The sequence below is a fragment of the Panthera pardus genome, unplaced genomic scaffold, assembly GCF_024362965.1.
Source record: "Panthera pardus isolate Hobbes unplaced genomic scaffold, ASM2436296v1 HiC_scaffold_8, whole genome shotgun sequence".
Taxonomy (NCBI): Eukaryota; Metazoa; Chordata; class Mammalia; order Carnivora; family Felidae; genus Panthera; species Panthera pardus.
In genome coordinates, this window is record NW_026527013.1 from 73,706,343 (window position 1) to 73,725,357 (window position 19,015).

At 36.5% G+C, this 19,015-nt stretch overlaps 1 protein-coding gene across 4 annotated transcripts in view; it reads right to left on the reverse strand.

The window, feature by feature from the left end:
• SUGCT (succinyl-CoA:glutarate-CoA transferase) overlaps positions 1-19,015 on the reverse strand; it is a 747,749-nt gene that overhangs the window by 698,705 nt on the left and 30,029 nt on the right. For all 4 annotated transcript variants that reach the window (XM_019451100.2, XM_053897878.1, XM_053897879.1 and 1 more), the window contains exons 4-6: positions 12,662-12,747; positions 11,337-11,387; positions 3,834-3,954 (exon numbers count right to left, since the gene is read on the reverse strand). In XM_019451100.2, the coding sequence (XP_019306645.1) occupies positions 3,834-3,954; positions 11,337-11,387; positions 12,662-12,747 (258 nt within the window). The remainder of the gene's footprint in view (positions 1-3,833; positions 3,955-11,336; positions 11,388-12,661; positions 12,748-19,015) is intronic.

Here is a 19,015-nt window from a genome sequence, read left to right on the forward strand (position 1 = left end):
CCCTGTGATCAGTCTAGCATTTTTGTCCTGCAGACCAGATTTCACATACTGAGGCAATCTCAACCACACAACTGTCAGAGTGCATTAAAGTAAATCTCTCAACCATTCTAAGATTACTCTCATCAGCAATAAGGCCAACATGTGAGTGAGAACAGACTATTTGGGCTTGGACAGCACTGACAGAACAGCAATGCCACTGGGAAACATCAGGAAAGTCTAGGATCCCAATCATAACATGTGCAACTTTAGACTGATCTAATCAGTCTTATTAAAAAATATCAAAAACAAACACTGATTACCAAGAATATCAAACTTTTAAAAAAGAGATGGCCCTTACTTTATATACACAAATTCATGACTCATAAATGACCTTTGCTTCCAAAAGAATCTGTTGAAATTTAAACTCCCTGATGAGCAAACTTGTTCATGACTTCCACCACTGAAAATATGATTAACAACAAATGAAAGAGAAGAGCAAGGATATGTTATTCTCAAGTCAAGCTGTTCGGTGTCTTATGGTCGCAAAGTCCGTGTCATTACTTAACAATGATATATGTCTAAGTTTGGAAAGCATAGGACACTTAATATTTAGTCAAGAGGCCTGAGTTTTAAACCCATCTGCCATTAAATATCTGTATGACCAGAGGTCCCTTAGATGTTCTGGACCTGTTTCCTTATCAGGAAATAAAGGAGAATGCACTGTATGGATGTTATTCTAATGATTGTCAGGAGATGGGGATGTAAAGGATTACAGAATTATGGAAGGTATTTTTCCAGACTACAAATGCTTTTCCCCATCTCTTCTTTATTTCCCCATCTGTAACACTGAAAAGAATATGAAATCCCCATTCTCCCCATAGCTGAGAATTTCTGAATTATATAGTCTATCTCCAAGGCCCTTTGCCACACCAAAATGTTAATACGGGATCTGAGAACTGGAAGAAAACACAGAGATTCTCTAATCACAAGCCAAGGCCCAGAAGAACTCTTGGCTCTAAACATTTAGTTATAGTATGTGGAACTTTGAGAACTGTGAGGCTCCCCATGTGGATTATTAGCATTTTATTAGGCTGGGGGATATGATAAAATACATTATTATTCCCAAACTTTACCCCTCTTGAAATCCACACCTTGCCATGTGACTCCGTAGTTCCTGCCACGTAGAGTAGAATATATTTCGACCACACATTGGTAGTGGCCTTTGGCCATATGACTTTCCTTGACCAAAGTAAAGTAAGCAAATCAGATGCGAGCACATGCTTTAAATGTGCTTGTGAATTTGGGCTTGTTCTCTGTACGCTTGCCTTTCACTATGAGAAGATGCATTTGGTAGCCACTGATCCAAGGAGTATAAGAGACATGGAGAACAGGCCAGGCGCCCAACATAAAACTTGGAGCCCAATCTAACCAGTCATAGATCAGCCAAATCGCAGCCAACCCAAATGCATGAGAATGAGAAATAAAGACTTACTGTCATATGAGATTTTGCATTTGCCAATTACATAGCATTTTTATGATAACAGGATAATTCAGAAGATAATATTTTACCTATTTTAATAATTCAGACTTCAACATTTCCATTGGACTGTGATATTTTAGGGAAAAATATTTCCCTCTCTCTGACACATATAAATATTGTCATACAGATACAAAAACAAAAGTGTGATTACAGGTCTATAAAATAGCACATCTAAGAAAGACTCAGATCTAGAGGCAAAGAGTCATCTACTATGTACAGACTCTGTCTCTCATGCTGATTCAGTAGAGAAGTTAATGATCATTGGGCCCTTCATCCTCTCTAAAATAATATCAAATATTGCAGTTATAGCCTAATTTATATGAAAATAGCACCACAAAACTATACCATGAAAAGCACTATTTTTACTAAAGCAATATGTCATAGTCAAAGTATTATTGTATCCCAAGTAACCCGAATGCATAGAAACAGAAGTATTTTGGTTATTACTTTATGACTAACAGATATCTTTAATCCTATCACTCTTCAACTACCTCTACCATGACTACTCTAATTCAGGCCACCAACATCTCTAGCCTGGACTAGTTCAATAGCTTCACAATTGTTCTTCCACTTCTACCCTTGTCTTCTACAATCTTTTTCTCAACACGGTAGCTAAACTCATCCTTTAAAAAAAAAAAAAGTCACATCATATCATTCTTCTGCTCAAAACACTCCATTGGCTTATACACTTATTCAAAATAAAAGTCAAACTCCTTCAGTAAGAGTCACCCTGAACTCTTCATGATCTTGCTAACCAACATCTCCCTGATTTTCTTCCTATTACATTCCTCTTGGCTCACTCTGCCTTGCTGGTCCTCAAACATGCCCAGCACATTCCTGCCTCAGGTCCTTTGCACTTGCTGTTTTATTTTTATTTTTTTTATGTTTATTTATTTCTGAGACAGAGAGAGACAGAGCATGAGTGGGAGAGGGGCAGAGAAAGAGAGGGAGACACAGAATCTGAAGCAGGCTCCAGGCTCTGAGCTGTCAGCACAGCTCACAAACTGTGAGATCATGACCTGAGCCAAAGTCGGTCGCTCAACCCACTGAGCCAACCAGGTGCCCCTGCACTTGCTGTTTTTCTTTCCTGAAACCATCTTTGCCAATATCTACATGATTCACTCCTTTACTTCATCCAGGTCTCTGCTCAAATGTCACCTTATCAAGGGAAACTTCTCTTACTTCCAAGCATAAAATAGCTCCTCCTTACCTCATCCCCCTCGCCGTACTTTATTTCTCTTTTGCCCTTATCACTACTGGGTTCAATTATAAAAGACAAAAACAAAAGAATGTTTTTGTTTCTGTATTTACTATCTACCTCCCTAACCTATAATGCAAACCTCAATGAAAGTATAAATATGTGTTATTCAGTGCTACATCCCAGGACCTTAGAATACTGCCTGGCAGATCATAGGCCTGCAGTAAATATTTAGAAGATGAATGAATAAAGACTGAAAATATTAAGAAAGTTTTCTGACAAAAACTATCAATGTAACTTGGAATTTTCAGAGCCACCTCTCTATATTGCATCCCTAATTAATACACAGTTGCTTATAAAATAGAAAACTTAACTAATATAATGACTTTTTTCTTTTGGACCTAAAGACACACACGCACACACACGCGCGCGCGCGCACACACACACACACACACACACACACACACACACAATGTTCACCGGCTCAACAATCTGGAAGACTATATATAAAGCACTCTTTTCCTTCACCTGGCTTAACGCTTTTGAATATATTAAAGGGATATGTTGGGATCCTGTGCTATCTTTTTTTTTTAATGTTTTTATTTTTATTTTGAGACAGAGAGAGACAGAGCATGAACAGGGGAGGCGGAGACACAGAATCTGAAGCAGGCTCCAGGCTCTGAGCTGTCAGCACACAGCCCGACACGGGGCTCTAACTCACAGAGTGTGAGATCATGACCTGAGCTGAAGTCAGACACTCAACCAACTGAGCCACCCAGGCACCCCGAGACCCTGTGCTATCTTAAAGCCAACTAATATTTCACCTATATTTCTATGTATTAATTAATAACAGTACTTCGTAAATGTTTGTAGAATATCAGTAGAAAAATGGGCAAAAAACTACAGACATACAATACAAGAAGAAATACAAACAGCCAATCAAAGCATGAAAATCTTCATTTAGGTTAATGTTCTTTAACGATGAGTTGGGGGTGAGGGCAAGGGAGAACGGAATCACTTCAGGAAAGCCAACACTAGCAAGAGGTTTCTTACGTACATAAAGAAACCCAATAACTGAAAAGTCTACTCACTGGGGAGGGTGTGGGGTACAGATACCTGTGATGGAACAATAGATGATGTGAGGAGCAATCTTGTCTATATCTTCATATCCTAGGCCCATTTCAGACAGTTTGCCAGGGACATAGTTTTCCACAAACACATCACAAACAGCTGCAAGCTGAGGAAAGAGGTGAAGATGAGTCAGACTTCTTCAGGGACCTTCCAGACTTTCAACAAGCCCCCACATGACACAATTCTAATTTCAGTAAACACAGTTGATCTTCACTTTGTAATAGTCCAGAAAAACAACAAGAAAAGTAGAATTACAAAGTAGAATTAAATAAACACAAAGGCTCTGGTCAACTACTTGAGATATTACTGCCAATAAAACAATGGCCATTAAAATATTCAGTAACTACTGTGGCGTTAAGTGGATTCTGCTTATGTTAAATGTAAGAAATATCTAGGTTACATGGTCCCAACATATTCTCAGAAGTTTCAGTAGGAAAGGTAAAATATATGTATAAAAATATATGAAAAACATCTTCTAAACCCTTTATAAAAAACTAAATATGATGTTTTTTGCTATTCATCATGGTCACTATGTAATGTTTGTTCCTCATTACAACCTGAACATATAGGTGTTTAATACATGTAAACATGATTCAGAAATGTCTTCATACTTTTCAGATGCTTCCTTTCCAAAGAGTTCTAAATGTATTTAATGAATCATTTAAATATATATATTCATATTAATATAATATATATACATATATACATATATATAATATATATAAATATGCATATTAAACCATAGCTCAGTGAATCAGTAAGTCAGAAACAAGACCCAGATTTTGATTCCCAGATCACTGCAATCCGAATTAGAGGACAATGAACCACTGTAAACTTTAACCTTAAATTTTCAAAATTTCAATTGTGACTACACATCTTTTAAGGTATGTTTTAAAGTCATCCAAAAATTATACTATTTCACCAGAGAAATTCATTACAGTAATCCTTTTTTTTAAAGAATTTATTTTTAAGTAATCTCTATACCCAACGTGGGGCTCGAACCTACAATCCCAAGATCAAGAATCACATACTCCACCAGCCAGGTGCCCCCATTACAGTAATTCTTGAACATATTCAAGTGCCTAATAACTATTCAACAATTTTTTTAATTGCCATGGTGACATAGACTTAAATATATCCACGCATACAAACTAATGTAATAGAGTAAGACTCTAGATAAAAGATGGGCAAACTTTTTCCATAAAAGGTCAAATAGTAAATATTTCAGCCTTTGAAGGCCACATACATTCCCTGTCAGATACTCTTCTTTATTTTCCTTCAGCAATCTTTAAAAATGTAAAATCGATTTAGTCCAAGGACCATACAGAAACAAACCTGATATGACCCACATTATCTACAAACCTCTGCTCTAGATTAAAAAGACCGAATTAGCATCAACTTTAGATGGAAACATGTAAATAAACTGAATGCCTATATGTTACTGTGTCACTGAGTTTGGAATATATATATGGAATTGTCAGATTTAACAAAATTTGGAGGGAGGGGATCTCAGGAAACATCTCAAGGAAATAAGCTGTCATCCTCCAGAGCTCCTGAAACAGTGGCACCAGGAGCCAGGTAAACACTTCTCTAGAGAGAAATGATAAATATATTAAGACATAGGACAGAGATAGAAAGGTTGAAGTATGCACTCCAAATCTCAAGCCATATAGGTGTCTTTCCAAATTTCAGGTACCAATTAACATTTGAGCTGTTTGTAAGCAACTCCATACAGGGAGAGTCCCAATAAAAATGCATTTACTTATTTATTGTTAATGATTCTACCAAGTACTGCTTGCTTAGGGATTTGGAGAAAGGCCAAGTGTTTATTTTAAATAAAACAAAATGGTACACTTTAATTTATTCCACAAATTCTTCTGAGCCTCTATTTACTATTGACAAGGCACTCCTGTGGGCTGTAAAGAAAACAAACTACATCAAACACATCTAGACTTCTACACTGGTCATCTCTTGCTGCATATATTCTGCATGGAGCACTATATAGCACCTTATGCAAATGACATTTAATGAATTATTTAATTTTTAAAAACTCTGTGTGGGTTCCCCAAGAAGTTAAACATAGAATTACCATATGACCCAGCAATGCCTCTCCTAGGTATATACTCAAAAGAACTAAAATCAGGGACCCGAACAGATACTTGTATGCCAATGTTCAAGGCAGCAGTATTATTTGCAATAGCCAAAAGGTGGAAATAATCCAAGTGTCCATCAGCAGACAAATGTATCCATCCATAAAGTGGAATATTACTCAGTTGTAAAAAGAGAATGAAGTTCTGATACATGCTAGAACATACACAAACCTTTAAAATATTATACTAAATGGGCTCCTGGGTGGCTCAGTCGGAAGGGCGTCTGACTTCGGCTCAGGTCATGATCTCGCGGTCTGTGAGTTCAAGCCCCACGTTGGGCTCTGTGCTGACAGCTCAGAGCCTGTAGCCTGTTTCAGATTCTGTGTCTCCCTCTCTCTCTGACCCTCCCCCATTCATCCTCTGTCTCTCTCTGTCTCAGGGGCGAATAAACGTTTAAAAAAAATTTTTTTTAATATTATGCTAAATGACATTAATCAGACACAAAAATACAAATATTGTATAATTTCACTTATATAAAATACTCACAATAGGCAAACCCATAGAGACACAAAGTAGATGAGAGATTATCAGGGGCTGGAGTGAGTGGGAAGTGGAATTATTGCTTAATGGATACAGTTTCTGTCTGGGGTGATGCAACATTTTAGAAATAGATAGTAGTGGGCCACCTGGGTGGCTCAGTTGGTTAAGCGTCCAACTCTTGGGTTTCCGGTCAGATCATAATCTCATGGTTCGTGAGTTCAAGCCCCACATCGGGCTCTGTACTGACAGTTGCAGAGCCTGCTTGGGATTCTCTGTCTCCCTCACTCTCTCTGCCCCTCCCCTGCTCACTCTCTATCTCTTTGTCTCAAAATAAATAAAACATTTAAAAAAAATAGCAGTGCTGATTGTACAGTGTTAGGAATATATTAATGCCACTGAACTGTGTACTTAAAAAAGGTTAAAATGGAAATTTTTATGCTCTATATATTTTACCACAACAAAAAATTTTTTAACTATGTAAGGTATTTGTATTTTTAGACTTCTAAGGAATCCTAAGTCACATCTCAATCTACATAAAGTATATAGATGAACCACAAACAAATGCACTATTTCAATAACAGAAGGAAATAAATATAATGAGTAATTTATATTAATATAAAAGTATAAAAATATTTCAAGTAACCAAAAAAAGCAGATTAAAAAACAATATACATGGTATTATCTCACGTTTTCGGGAAAAATAAGTATACAAGGACATAAAGAGATTGGATATGATATACTAAAATATTAATGTCTTTGCATGAACTTGTATTATTTCTTGGGTAACATGAAAAAAAAATGGTAACTAAAAAGAGCTGTGCTCAGAGTACCATGTAGTCTGGCTCTACAACATTACAAGAAAAATAAAGAAAAGTTGAGTTTAAGAGCTAAATATTTCTACTAATAAAGATGCACAGTAGTTTTTTTATGATTACCCAAGAAATCAACATGTATGCATTTTGATATTTATTTATTAAGAAATACCCCAAAAAAGTTTATAGGGCAGAAATTATTCCTTTCTCCATTTTACAAATATTTATTTTAGATACGTACTAGCCACTTACTAGATATTGATTCCAAGCTGGTCTGTCATTGACCATATTCTCTCTCCCTCTCTGTTTTAGGATATTCACCCATTTCAAGATTATATCTATTCCCTACAGCTTTAGCTAATCATTCAGAAGTATTCTAAGAAAATAGTGCAAAACTCAGAGCCATGAGAAATTGACCTCCACACTAACTACAAGTATTATATGTGATAGTTACCTCAGTAGAGACCAAATGTTTACTGCATTTCCCTGATACAATGATCTACCAGGAAATAAAGGGAGAGAAGAAGACTAGTTCCCAGTTTTACTGGTATTATATCCTCTTCCTCATCTAAGTGCTTACAAATCATTGAAAAAATCTATTCTAGAATCTGGCCCATAATAAAAAGCAAGCACAATTTTGTATGACTTAGAGAACCTACTATCTTTTTTCTTTCTGAAAGGAGATAAAAAAAAATTCTTCCCTCTAGTCACAGAGTAAATAAGAACTAAAATTCATTTGAAATATAGAGTATCTAATTCTGAGTTATCTTTATTAGATGTAATTTAAGAACAGACTAGAGATCAGAAATAGTACAGTAATTTTTTTTTTTAATTTTTCAATGTTTATTATTGAGAGACAGAGAGACACAGAGCGTGAGCAGGGGAGGGGTAGAGAGAGGGGGAAACATAGAATCTGAAGTAAGCTCCAGGCTCTGAGCTGTCAGCACAGAGCCTGATGCGGGGCTCGAACTCACAAACTGCGAGGTCATGACCTGGGCCGAAGTCAGTCACTTAACCAACTGAGCCACCCAGGCGCCCCAGTACAGTAATTTTTTAAATGTTGTATCAAATAATGTGCTTACTGGTAAGAAATGTATTCTAAAAGATTTAAGTGCAAAGTTTCATGATATCTCCCACTTTAAAATAGTTCAAACACACACACACACACACACACACACACAGAGATAGGTATACATATGTAAATATGCAAATATAGCAAAATATTAAAATTATTACATGTAGGATAGGGTTATTGAAAGTTCATTATACTATTCTTTCAACTTTTCTGTACGTTTGAATTTTTCATAATAAAATGTTGGAAGAAAATAAAATCCATGACATTGCTCTATGGACCATAACACGTGCACACAATATGGATATTGTGACTATTGACTAACATAGAGAATTATCTGAAATATAAACGACATATTAGAAAGTTATCAAATCATATTGCCATGAAAATACCAGGCTCTACATAGATTTTCAAAGCAGAGTTTTGTTTTTTGCACAAGCTGTTTTTGGTTAGCCTTGTACAAAGGAGTCATATTTTTTGGAGCTCTCATGTATACAGCTGACTGGTTTGTAAGCTACTTTGGAACTATTTCTATAAACTAAACTCATTGTGTTAGCAATCATAGCCACCACGGTCTGTATACAGAGGTTGTTTTACTACTCTTAAGCTAAAAGAGAAATCCATGCCAGAAAGATTAAAAAGACTAAGCAAAAGATAATTTTTCCCCTAGGCAATAAGATACATAACATGAATGGTACAACCAGCAATGGATATGAATAATGTCCCCATACAATCTATTTAAGTTTAATATGAGTTGAAATGTACTTTATTGTTATCAATCAGACATGAAGAGAAATCAAGCCCATGATGAAATTTATTTAAAGTTGTTACAGTATAGTAGAAAACTGGCAAGATCCAAGGAGAATTAGAAGCAAGTCCTGGAGATTCATTTACTTTGGTCTGAACTACACAAGCAGGTCCAAAATACTCAAATGTACATTTATGTCTTAGTAGCAAGAGTTATGAACTCCACCCAAATACTGCCTCACTGAGAAGCTCTAATGAAATTGCAAAGTATGGGTTTAATCAAATCTGAAACCTTGACTTTTGCGGATAAAATATCAGAATGCCCTGAAATAGAAGCAAAGAAGCAGAAGCTATGAACACTAAAGATGAAACTGAGAGACAGGACATAAAGAAGAATTGAGGCAAGAACAATTGCCTAAAACAAAATTAAATAAAATCAACTAACCACTGAAGAGAAAATAAAAAGAATGGTCTGAGAATGCAGACAATGGGAACTGGGTTCAAAGTGAGGGTAGGCCATTGCAGAAAAAATAGAGCAGGGCAACAACAATGGAGAAAAATTTAGAAAAATCAAACTAAGGTTCAATTGAAAAAGAAAACAAACAAACAAACAAAAAATGTAAGTTATACTGTAGAAAAGATATGTGGAAATAAGGCACTAAGATCAGGACAATTACCACGCCTTGTGTTCAAAATATATCTAGTAAACAAAAATTCTAAATTTGTTGGAATGACCCATGAGATCCAAAGCGGATGGTCACTGATTCTAATCCTAATGATTAAAAGAAATTATCTTTCAATCAGCCAGATAGATAAGGAAAGTAGCCAACAGAGCAATGATGTCAAAGTTGACGCTTTGATATGAAACAAATTTGGGGATTTGGTTCTCTAATCAAGTACATCCACTAGGGTAGATTTTAAACTTTAACAAAGACAGCAAGCAAGTTCTATCTCACATGATGAATCCAATTTCATGTGCATCAAGAACAACAATAATAGGGGCGCCTGGGTGTCTCAGTTGGTTAAGCATCCGACTTTGGCTCAGGTCATGATCTCACGGTCCGTGAGTTCAAGCTCTGCGTCAGGCTCTGTGCTGACAGCTCAGAGCCTGGAGCCTGCTTCAGATTCTGTGTCTCCCTCTCTCTGTGCCCCTCCCCCGTTCATGCTCTGTCTCTCTCTGTCTCAAAAATAAACATTAAAAAAAATTGTTTTTAATAAAAAAAAGAACAACAATAGCAGCTAATACTTAATGAGTACTAACTATGGCAAACACTCTTCTATATATTTTACACATATCAACTCAATTCTAACAAGTTTCAGATGCAGGTACTATTATTATCCCCATTTTACTGGTAAGGAATGAAGGGCATAAAGATGTTAACTAAGGGGCGCCTGGGTGGCTCAATCTTCCAACTCTTGATTTCAGCTTAAGTTATGATCTCACGGCTGTGAGATCGAGCCCCCACGTCGGGCTCCATGCTGAGCATAAAGCCTACTTGGGATTCTCTCTCTCTTACCCTCTCTCTCTGCCCCTCCCCTGCTCATTCTCTCTAAATAAACAAACATTTAAAAAAAATGTTAAGTAACAATCAAAAAATAAACTTAAGTAACCTACCTGCAGTCACATAGCTAGTAAGTAGAGAAGGCAGGAATTGAATCTCAGCACTGGAACACTAAGGTGTGCACCAAACCATCACACAATCTTGCCTCTCAAGAAAAGATGCTCAGATTAGGTCTGGATATATTAGCCATCTGAATAAGGGTTAGAAAAAGCTTGAGCTCTCCAGTGATGTGACCTGGGTTGAAATTCCAGCTCTTCCCTTTACTAGCTATGTGATCTTTGGAGCAACACTTGAGCCCCATGAGGCTCATTTCCCTCCCATGAAAATGAGGATCCTAATACTTCATTTACAAATAAAATTCTGAGGATTTGAGGAGATATACTGTAAGTGCCCAAGCCTAAGATCTGATGCAGAGTAGGGATTCAGTCAATAGTAGCTAGTATTAACTGAACACTTACACACTGTAGAGAAACATTATACACAACATATGAGAAATTATAAAGCATATTTTACTTACGATAAAAGTAAAGTTAAATTCCCAAATGGCATTCATAGCAAAATTAGAGATTGCCAATGAAATAAATTTTTAAAACACTTTTACTCTGATGGTCAAATCCCCAATTACAACCCAAGTGACAAGATGCCTTCCATAGAGCATACTGTACCTCTTTGATGATTTTCACCCCTCTTGGATCCTTGATATTAACAGCTATACTCTAAAAATTAAAATATATATATCTTAAAATAGTATCATAAATGTTTTTCATAGTACTAACAGTTCAATAAGGGAGCCATCCATAGCATAGATTCTCTTCTTAAAGCAAATGTATTTTCCTCATGAAGAAACATTTAAATTATCTTTACTGATTTTATTTGCAATGTAGATATGTTAGGATGAGAGCAAGTGTCATAGACTCTGGGTCTGGAGTTCTCTCTTGTCCAGCAAGAAACTGGGACACAGGATTAAAAATGCAAGTGAGGCTAATGTGCAGGAGGAGACAAAAGCCTGAGGAAGGGTCCTTGCTCTGTTTTTCTTAGGATCAGAAGGCTTAAAAATGTGGTGATGGATATGCACAAAGAGACGATGAATCATGAATATTACCTCATGGACATGAGAGAAAGGGGATTTTGAAGATATGTGGTGTTAGGGGTTTGGGTCAATACAAAACAAAATCCTGGCTCCAGGCAGAAGGTTGTTTACAGCAGACATGAGGCCCCACCTCTGTTTGCCTAAACTGGCCTAGGGGACAAGAGCATGCTATCTCAGGGTCAACAAAGTATCTTTCTTTTGCTAGTTAGCCACTTCGCTGGCCCATAGGGGTCTACACCTCTATTTACCTGTTTACCTAATTTGGTCCTTCCTTCTGTGAAAGCAGCTTTCTGCTATTGTACTAAGTTGGGGGGGAGGGGGTGGTGTTTCCACCCTGAATACCTAATCTTGGATGTTTTCATCCTAAAATTCCCTATTCCTATACCTTTGTCCTATACTGGGGGCCTTTGCCCTGTTTACCTAATCTTATTCACCTAATCTTGTTTACCCAAACTTGGGTGTGTACATCCTATGGCTTTCTAATTCTTTATGCCTAGTTAACCCATTGATGAAAGCTCAGGGAAGTCCTAAGCTTATTCCCCACAAGCAAGGATTATACAAAAAATTTTTCAAACTATAATATCAAGTGTTAGGCAATTAGCAATCTCCAAAAGAATGAAATGTAGAGAATCAAAAGATTTCTTCCTCTAATAAAATTATTCCCATTATAAACCATTATAAATTCTCATGAAATTTTTAAGTTAGTCAAGAAGGAATATTAGTTTCAAAAAAACTCTATTGTTTCTATTTGGTAACTAGTGAATGAATAAAATTTCATCTTATTTGAAATATTATTTATATATACAAAAAAAAGGGTAGAAATGAATGAACCAAGGTAATACCTAAAGTTTTATTATTACAAGAAAATTACACAAAAATCAAAGAAAGAAATATTCTTACTTTTTTATTTCGATTAACACTGAGAAAATAAGTACTTTCTGTCCCCACAAAAGGTGGCCCCCAAGTTCGTGTATCATCACCAGCTCCTGAAAATAACAGTATGAGCTATTAATCTTTATCTCTGAAACATCGTAAGACATTCAAACCAACCCATCATATACATTCACAGATGCCTAAACAAAATCAGCTCAATTCAGTGGAATTGGCAATCTAGAGGGGCCATAAGAACTTGCTGGAACTGTCCAAACTCAACCTGCTCATGTTAATAATGAAATCCTTCCAAATCATCTTTCACTAGAAGCCATCCCTAAAAGTCAAAATCCAGAAAGAAATGCCCTACTAGCAGTCTTTAGATTTAATAAATAGCAAATCTGAAAAAAAAAAAATTAATAAATGGCAAATCTAAAAGAATCACTCTCAATTTTTGGCAAGCAAGTTGGTCAGCTCTTTGGGTGTTTCTCAGCATTAAATGTACAAAGAAATGCTGAGTCTGCAAAAGATTTTTGTTAAATATTATTTAAACCAGAATAATGGTAAATGAGATTTTATAATAAAACGGCATCTTAAGAACAATGATAAATAAATAAATCTATAAATTTTTGTGAAATTCCAGAAATAAACCAAGCATATATGGTCAACTAATATTTAATGACTTAAATAAAATCAACCTACCACTGAAGAGAAGATAAAAAGAATGGTCTGAAAATGAAGACAATGAGAATTGGGTCCAAAGTGAGGGTAGACCATTGCAGAAAAATAGAGCAGGGAAACAACAATGGAGAAAAATTTAGAAAAATCAAACTAAGCTTCAGTTTGACAAGAGAGCCAAGAACACTCAATGAAGAAAAGATAGTCTTTTCAACAAATGGTGCTGGGATAATTGGATAGTCACATGTAAAATAATGAAACTGAACCTATATCTTACACCACACATCATTCACAAAAATTAACTCAAAAAAGGGGCGCCTGGGTGGATCAGTTGATTAAGTGTCTGACTTCAACTCAGGTCATGATCTCATGGTTCGTTAGTTCAAGCCCTGTGTCAGGCTTCGTGCTGACAGCTCAGAGCCTGGAGCCTGGAGCCTGCTTCAGATTCTGAGTCCCTTCTCTCTCAACCCCTCCCCCACTCATGCTCTGACTCTCTTACTCTCTCTCTCTCTCTGAAAAATAAACAAACCTTAAAACAATGTTTTAAATTAACTCAAAATGAGTTAACTGAGTTAAATGAGTTAAAGACAACTTTAAGACCTAAAAGCATGAAACTCCTAGAAAAAACATGGGAACAAAGTTCCTTGACATGGGTCTTAGTTAATGATTTTTTTTGGATTTGACACCAAAGTACCAAGCAATAAAATCTAAAATAAACAAGTGAGACTGCATCAAACTGAAAAGCTTCTGCACAGCAAAAGAAACCATTTCACTTTGTTGAAGTGAAAAGACAACTTACAGAATGGGGAAAAAATATCTGCAAATCATATAGCTCATAACAGGTTAATACCCAAACATCTAAAGAACTCACACAAGTCAACAGCTAAAAAACAAATAACCCAATTAAAAAATGGGCAAAAGGGGGCACCTGGGTAGCTCAGTCAGTTAAGTGTCAGACTTCAACTCAGGTCATGGTCTCACAGTTCCTGAGTTCAAGCCCCGTGTTGGGTGAGCTTGAGCCCCACTTCAGGTGAGTCCCACTTCTCTCTCTCTCTACCTCTCTCTCTCCCTCTCTCTCTGCTCCTTGCTCACATGCACCCTCTCTCTCTCTCTCAAAAATAAATGAATAAATACATAAACAAACACATTTTTTTAAATGGGCAAAGGACCCAAAAAGACATTTTTCTAAAGATAGACAAAAGACCAACAGGTACATAAAAAGAAGCTCAACATCACTATTCATTGCAAGAATGCAAAATAAAACCACAACCTCACACCTGTTAGAATGCCCACCGTCAAAAAGAGAAGAGACAACAAATGCTGGCAAGAATGTAGATAAAAGGGAACCCTTGTGCACTGTTTGTAGGAATGTAAATCAGTACAGCCACTATGGAAAACAGTATGAAATATCCTCAAAAAATTAAAAATAGAACTACAATATGATCCAGCAATTCCACTTCCTGGAATATATCCAAAGGAAACAAAAACACTAACTCAAAAAGATATGCATCCTATGTTCATAGCAGCATTATTTACAATAGCCAAGACATGAAAACACCTGTGTCCATTGATGGATGCATGGATAAAGCTGCAATATATATATATATATATATATATACATATATATATATATATACACATACATACACATATATATATACATATATACATATATATGTATACATACACATATACATACATATATATGTATACATATGTATATATGTATACATATATATGTATACATATGTATATATGTATACATATATATGTATGTATATGTATATATATATATATAGAGAGAGAGAGAGAGAGGGAGTATATACACAACTGTATGTATACACACACACACACACACACACACACACACACACATACACACAATGGAATATTAAGCCATAAAAAATGAGGAAATCCTCCATTTGTGACAACATGGATGGACTTGAAAGCATCATGCTAAATGAGATAACTCCGATAAAGACAAATATTGTATGATCTCATTTATATGTGGAATTTTAGAAAATAAAAAACCAAATTCAGGGGCGCCTGGGTGGCTCAGTCAGTTAAACATCCGACTTCGGCTCAGGTCATGATCTCATGGGTCCGTGAGTTTGAGGCCCGCGACGGGCTCTGTGCTGACAGCTCAGAGCCTGGAGCCTGCTTCGGATTCTGTGTCTCCCTCTCTCTCTGACCCTCTCCCATTCATGCTCTGTCTCTCTCTGTCTCAAAAATAAATAAACATTAAAAAAAAAATTAAAAAAAAAAAAAAACCAAATTCATAGAATAAGAGATCTGACCTGTGGTTACCAGAGGTGGAGGGTGGGGGCAGGGGAGATTGGAGGAAGGTGGTCAAAAGGTACAAACTGCCAGGCATAAGGTCAAGTAAGTATGAGGGATGTAACGTACAGCATCATGACTATAGTTAACACTGCTGTATGATATACAGGAAATTTGTTAAGAGAGTAAATCCTAGGGGCATCTGGGTGGCTCAGTCAGTTGAGTGTCCGACCTTGGCTCAGGTCATAATCTCAAGGTTCGTGAGTTCGAGCCCCACATCGGGCTCACTGCTGTCAGCCTATCAGTGCAGAGCCTGCTTCAGATCCTCTGTCCCCCTCTCTTTGCCTCTCCCCTGCTTGCACTCTCCCAAAAAATAAATGCTAAAAAAAAAAAAAAAAAAAATTGAGAGAGTAAATCCTAATATCTCTCATCACAAGAAGAAAATTTTTTTCTTTTTTCTTTTCTTATCATGTCTACAAGAGAAGAGGGATGTAAGCTGAACTTATTGTGGTAATAACACGATAACTAAGTATATAAATTAAACCATCATGTTCTGTGCCTTATACTTACACAGTGATGTGTGCTAATTATTTCTCAATACAATTGGGAAAAAAATTTGTGTTATATGGGCACCTGGGTGGATAAGTCATTTAAGTGTCCAACTCTTGATCTTAGCTCAGCGTCCTGAGTTCAACTCTTGATCTGATCTCAGGGTCCTGAGTTCAAGCCCCACGTTGGGCTCCACACTTGGTGTGGAGCCTACTTAAAAAAAAAAAAATGTGTTATAAACAATCAAAAAAGGCAAAATAAGTAAATGAATAGCATATTTATTTAATTTAAAATACTATTCTAGAATAAAATTTTACTCATCTAGGTCTTGCTACAAAGTAAAAGTTTAAAACCATCAAAATATAGGGTGTTTTCTTCTGAACATCTACTTCAAGTCATATGTTTGTGTTAGATTCAAAGACAACACTATAGAGTTACAGAAAAAAAGTTTCCTTTGCACAAAAAGCCACTGACAACGTAGACAGAGCTCAGAAAATGAATCAAGGATTAAGTGGCACAAAATAGTATCACTTAAGAATTTTATAAAGTCTGATTAAATATTGATATTAGAAACTAATCATTATATAGGTAATTACAGTTAAAGTATTTATCTCTAGCCCCCAAGAAGAGAGAACTTGAGAATGAATTGAAGTTTAAATTCTGATCTCATCTAAATGATATAATTAATCTATTGGCCCAGTAGACTTTACCCACTGAAACTAATCAAGAAAAGCAAATACAGCCTTTTGGAAAACAAAACAGAGGCCAAAGAACAGACTTGTGAAGGAAGGAAGGAAGGAAGGAAGGAAGGAAGGAAGGAAGGAAGGAAGACAAACCTCATAAGAGAGAGGACAACAAGCCAGAGGAGAAAAGAAGCATTAGTTCTAACTGGAGATGAACCAATAACAACACAAAGCAATCAGTGGTAAGTATCAAAAGGAATGGCATGCTCAAAACACCAGGGGAAAAATAAAACTACAAGATCCGAGAAAGGCAATCTTCTAGTAAAAAACCAATTAGAGGCTTCATGGAAAAGGTATGTGTGAATCTGGACCTTCAGGATCAGACAGGACCTCACAGAGTCAAGAGAAAATCCAGCCACTTCCATTTTTTTAAGGCTCCCAATATATTAATTTTTTTTAATAAAGCAATGCCAACATAAGGCTAAAATTAAATAATTTTAAATGTTTACATTCATCTCAGGTGGAGATATTGTCAGGAATCTAAATTGAAGGCCTACAGGGCTTTCCTGCCCCATCTGTCTTTGGGAAGTATCCAGGGCTTTGGAGAGGATCAATGGCCTCTCTAAAGAATCAGTGCTGATGGGCGGGCCGGGTGGCTTAGTTGGTTAAGCATCCGACTTCCTCTCAGGTCATGATCTCACGGTTGGGAGCCTACTCTGGATTCTGTGTCTCCCCTTCTCTCTGCCCCTCCCCTGCTTTCACGTTCTCTCTCTCAAAAATAAGTAAACATTTAAAAAAAAAAAAAAAAGAATCAGCACTGATGGCACATGACAGGATATAAGGGCTAAAGTTTACAAACTGGGAAAACTGGCAGTTTGAGAGATGTCTTATTTGACCCACACATAATTTAAAGTTTTTAACTAGCTGCCATGATTTCAAAATCTGGAGATCTCATATAAAATTTCACACTGCCTTTCTTAAATGATATTTCAACACATTCAAGACACTCAGCAAGTATTTATTGGGTACCTACTATGTCACAGACACTGCTCTATGCAGAGCAGACACAGCAGTGACCAAAAGATCAACACCCCTGCCTTCATATCCCTGCCTACAGGGGATAATCCAGGAACCCCAGTCACATCATCTGCTGCCCTACACTGTCCACTTCACTCAGCTAGGTTACAGACTAAGGTAACTCTACAGAAAGAAGGAGAAGAAAATTTATTTGCTCTTTGATTATAAAAATAAGAATAGTCCAAGTCCCAAGTCCCAAAACTGTAACCAATTCTATGTAATTAAAGAACAGGAGAAGCAGACATGAGAAAAGACTAGTTCTCTACTGAACTTTGATAACTCTGCCAAGCCACTTCGCCTCAGATCTGGGTTGAACAACTATCTCAAAAACCCAAAACTGCTAAATACACAATATGAACAATAAAATGCATTGGGCAGAAGGGTTAAGGGAAAGAAAGTAATCAGTCAGGCAAAAAGCAACGAACACCTACCTGCTAGCAGCAAAGCTTGCTACCAAGTGTAGGACTGTGGAATGCCTACACAAGGAAGGTGCCCCCCACTGAAAAACCGAAAAAGTACAAAGGAGAAATAAGGCCCACGTAAACAGGGGATAATGATCTCTAAAATTAATATAAATACAAATATGTAGACCAGTGATCAACTGAAATAGCAAGAGAGAGAAGATCAGATGCTCTACCTAGGATTAGAAGACCTAACAGCTAAAATTTCAAAGTGCTGTCGTGTTGAAATTGCGTAACAGTGTGGAAATTAAAGTTTTATGAAATGTGGAAAAGAAAAAACAGATATTCAGCTAGAAAGTAAACATGTAGACAGCATGTAGCCAGCAATGACCAAAAGTGGTGAACAACACTATCTAGATAATTGAAGCATTATCCCTGAAAGCAGGAGCTACCACCTGGAGCCTGATAAACACAGGGTCCGATTATACAACAGAATAATATGTAATATTCCCCATGCTGATCAGAGAATCTTATGGTAATTTGCTTCAGCCTCCTAAGAAATCTATTTATCAGGAAGATGAATCTTCCACACCAAGTATTCTACTTTATGGCATTTAATCACTTATGGGAAATTAATAAGGTGATGTAATAAACTCGACTCTTATGGTCTTACAGATATACTCACACTATTCAAGGGTAGACCATTTTCACTGATTTAG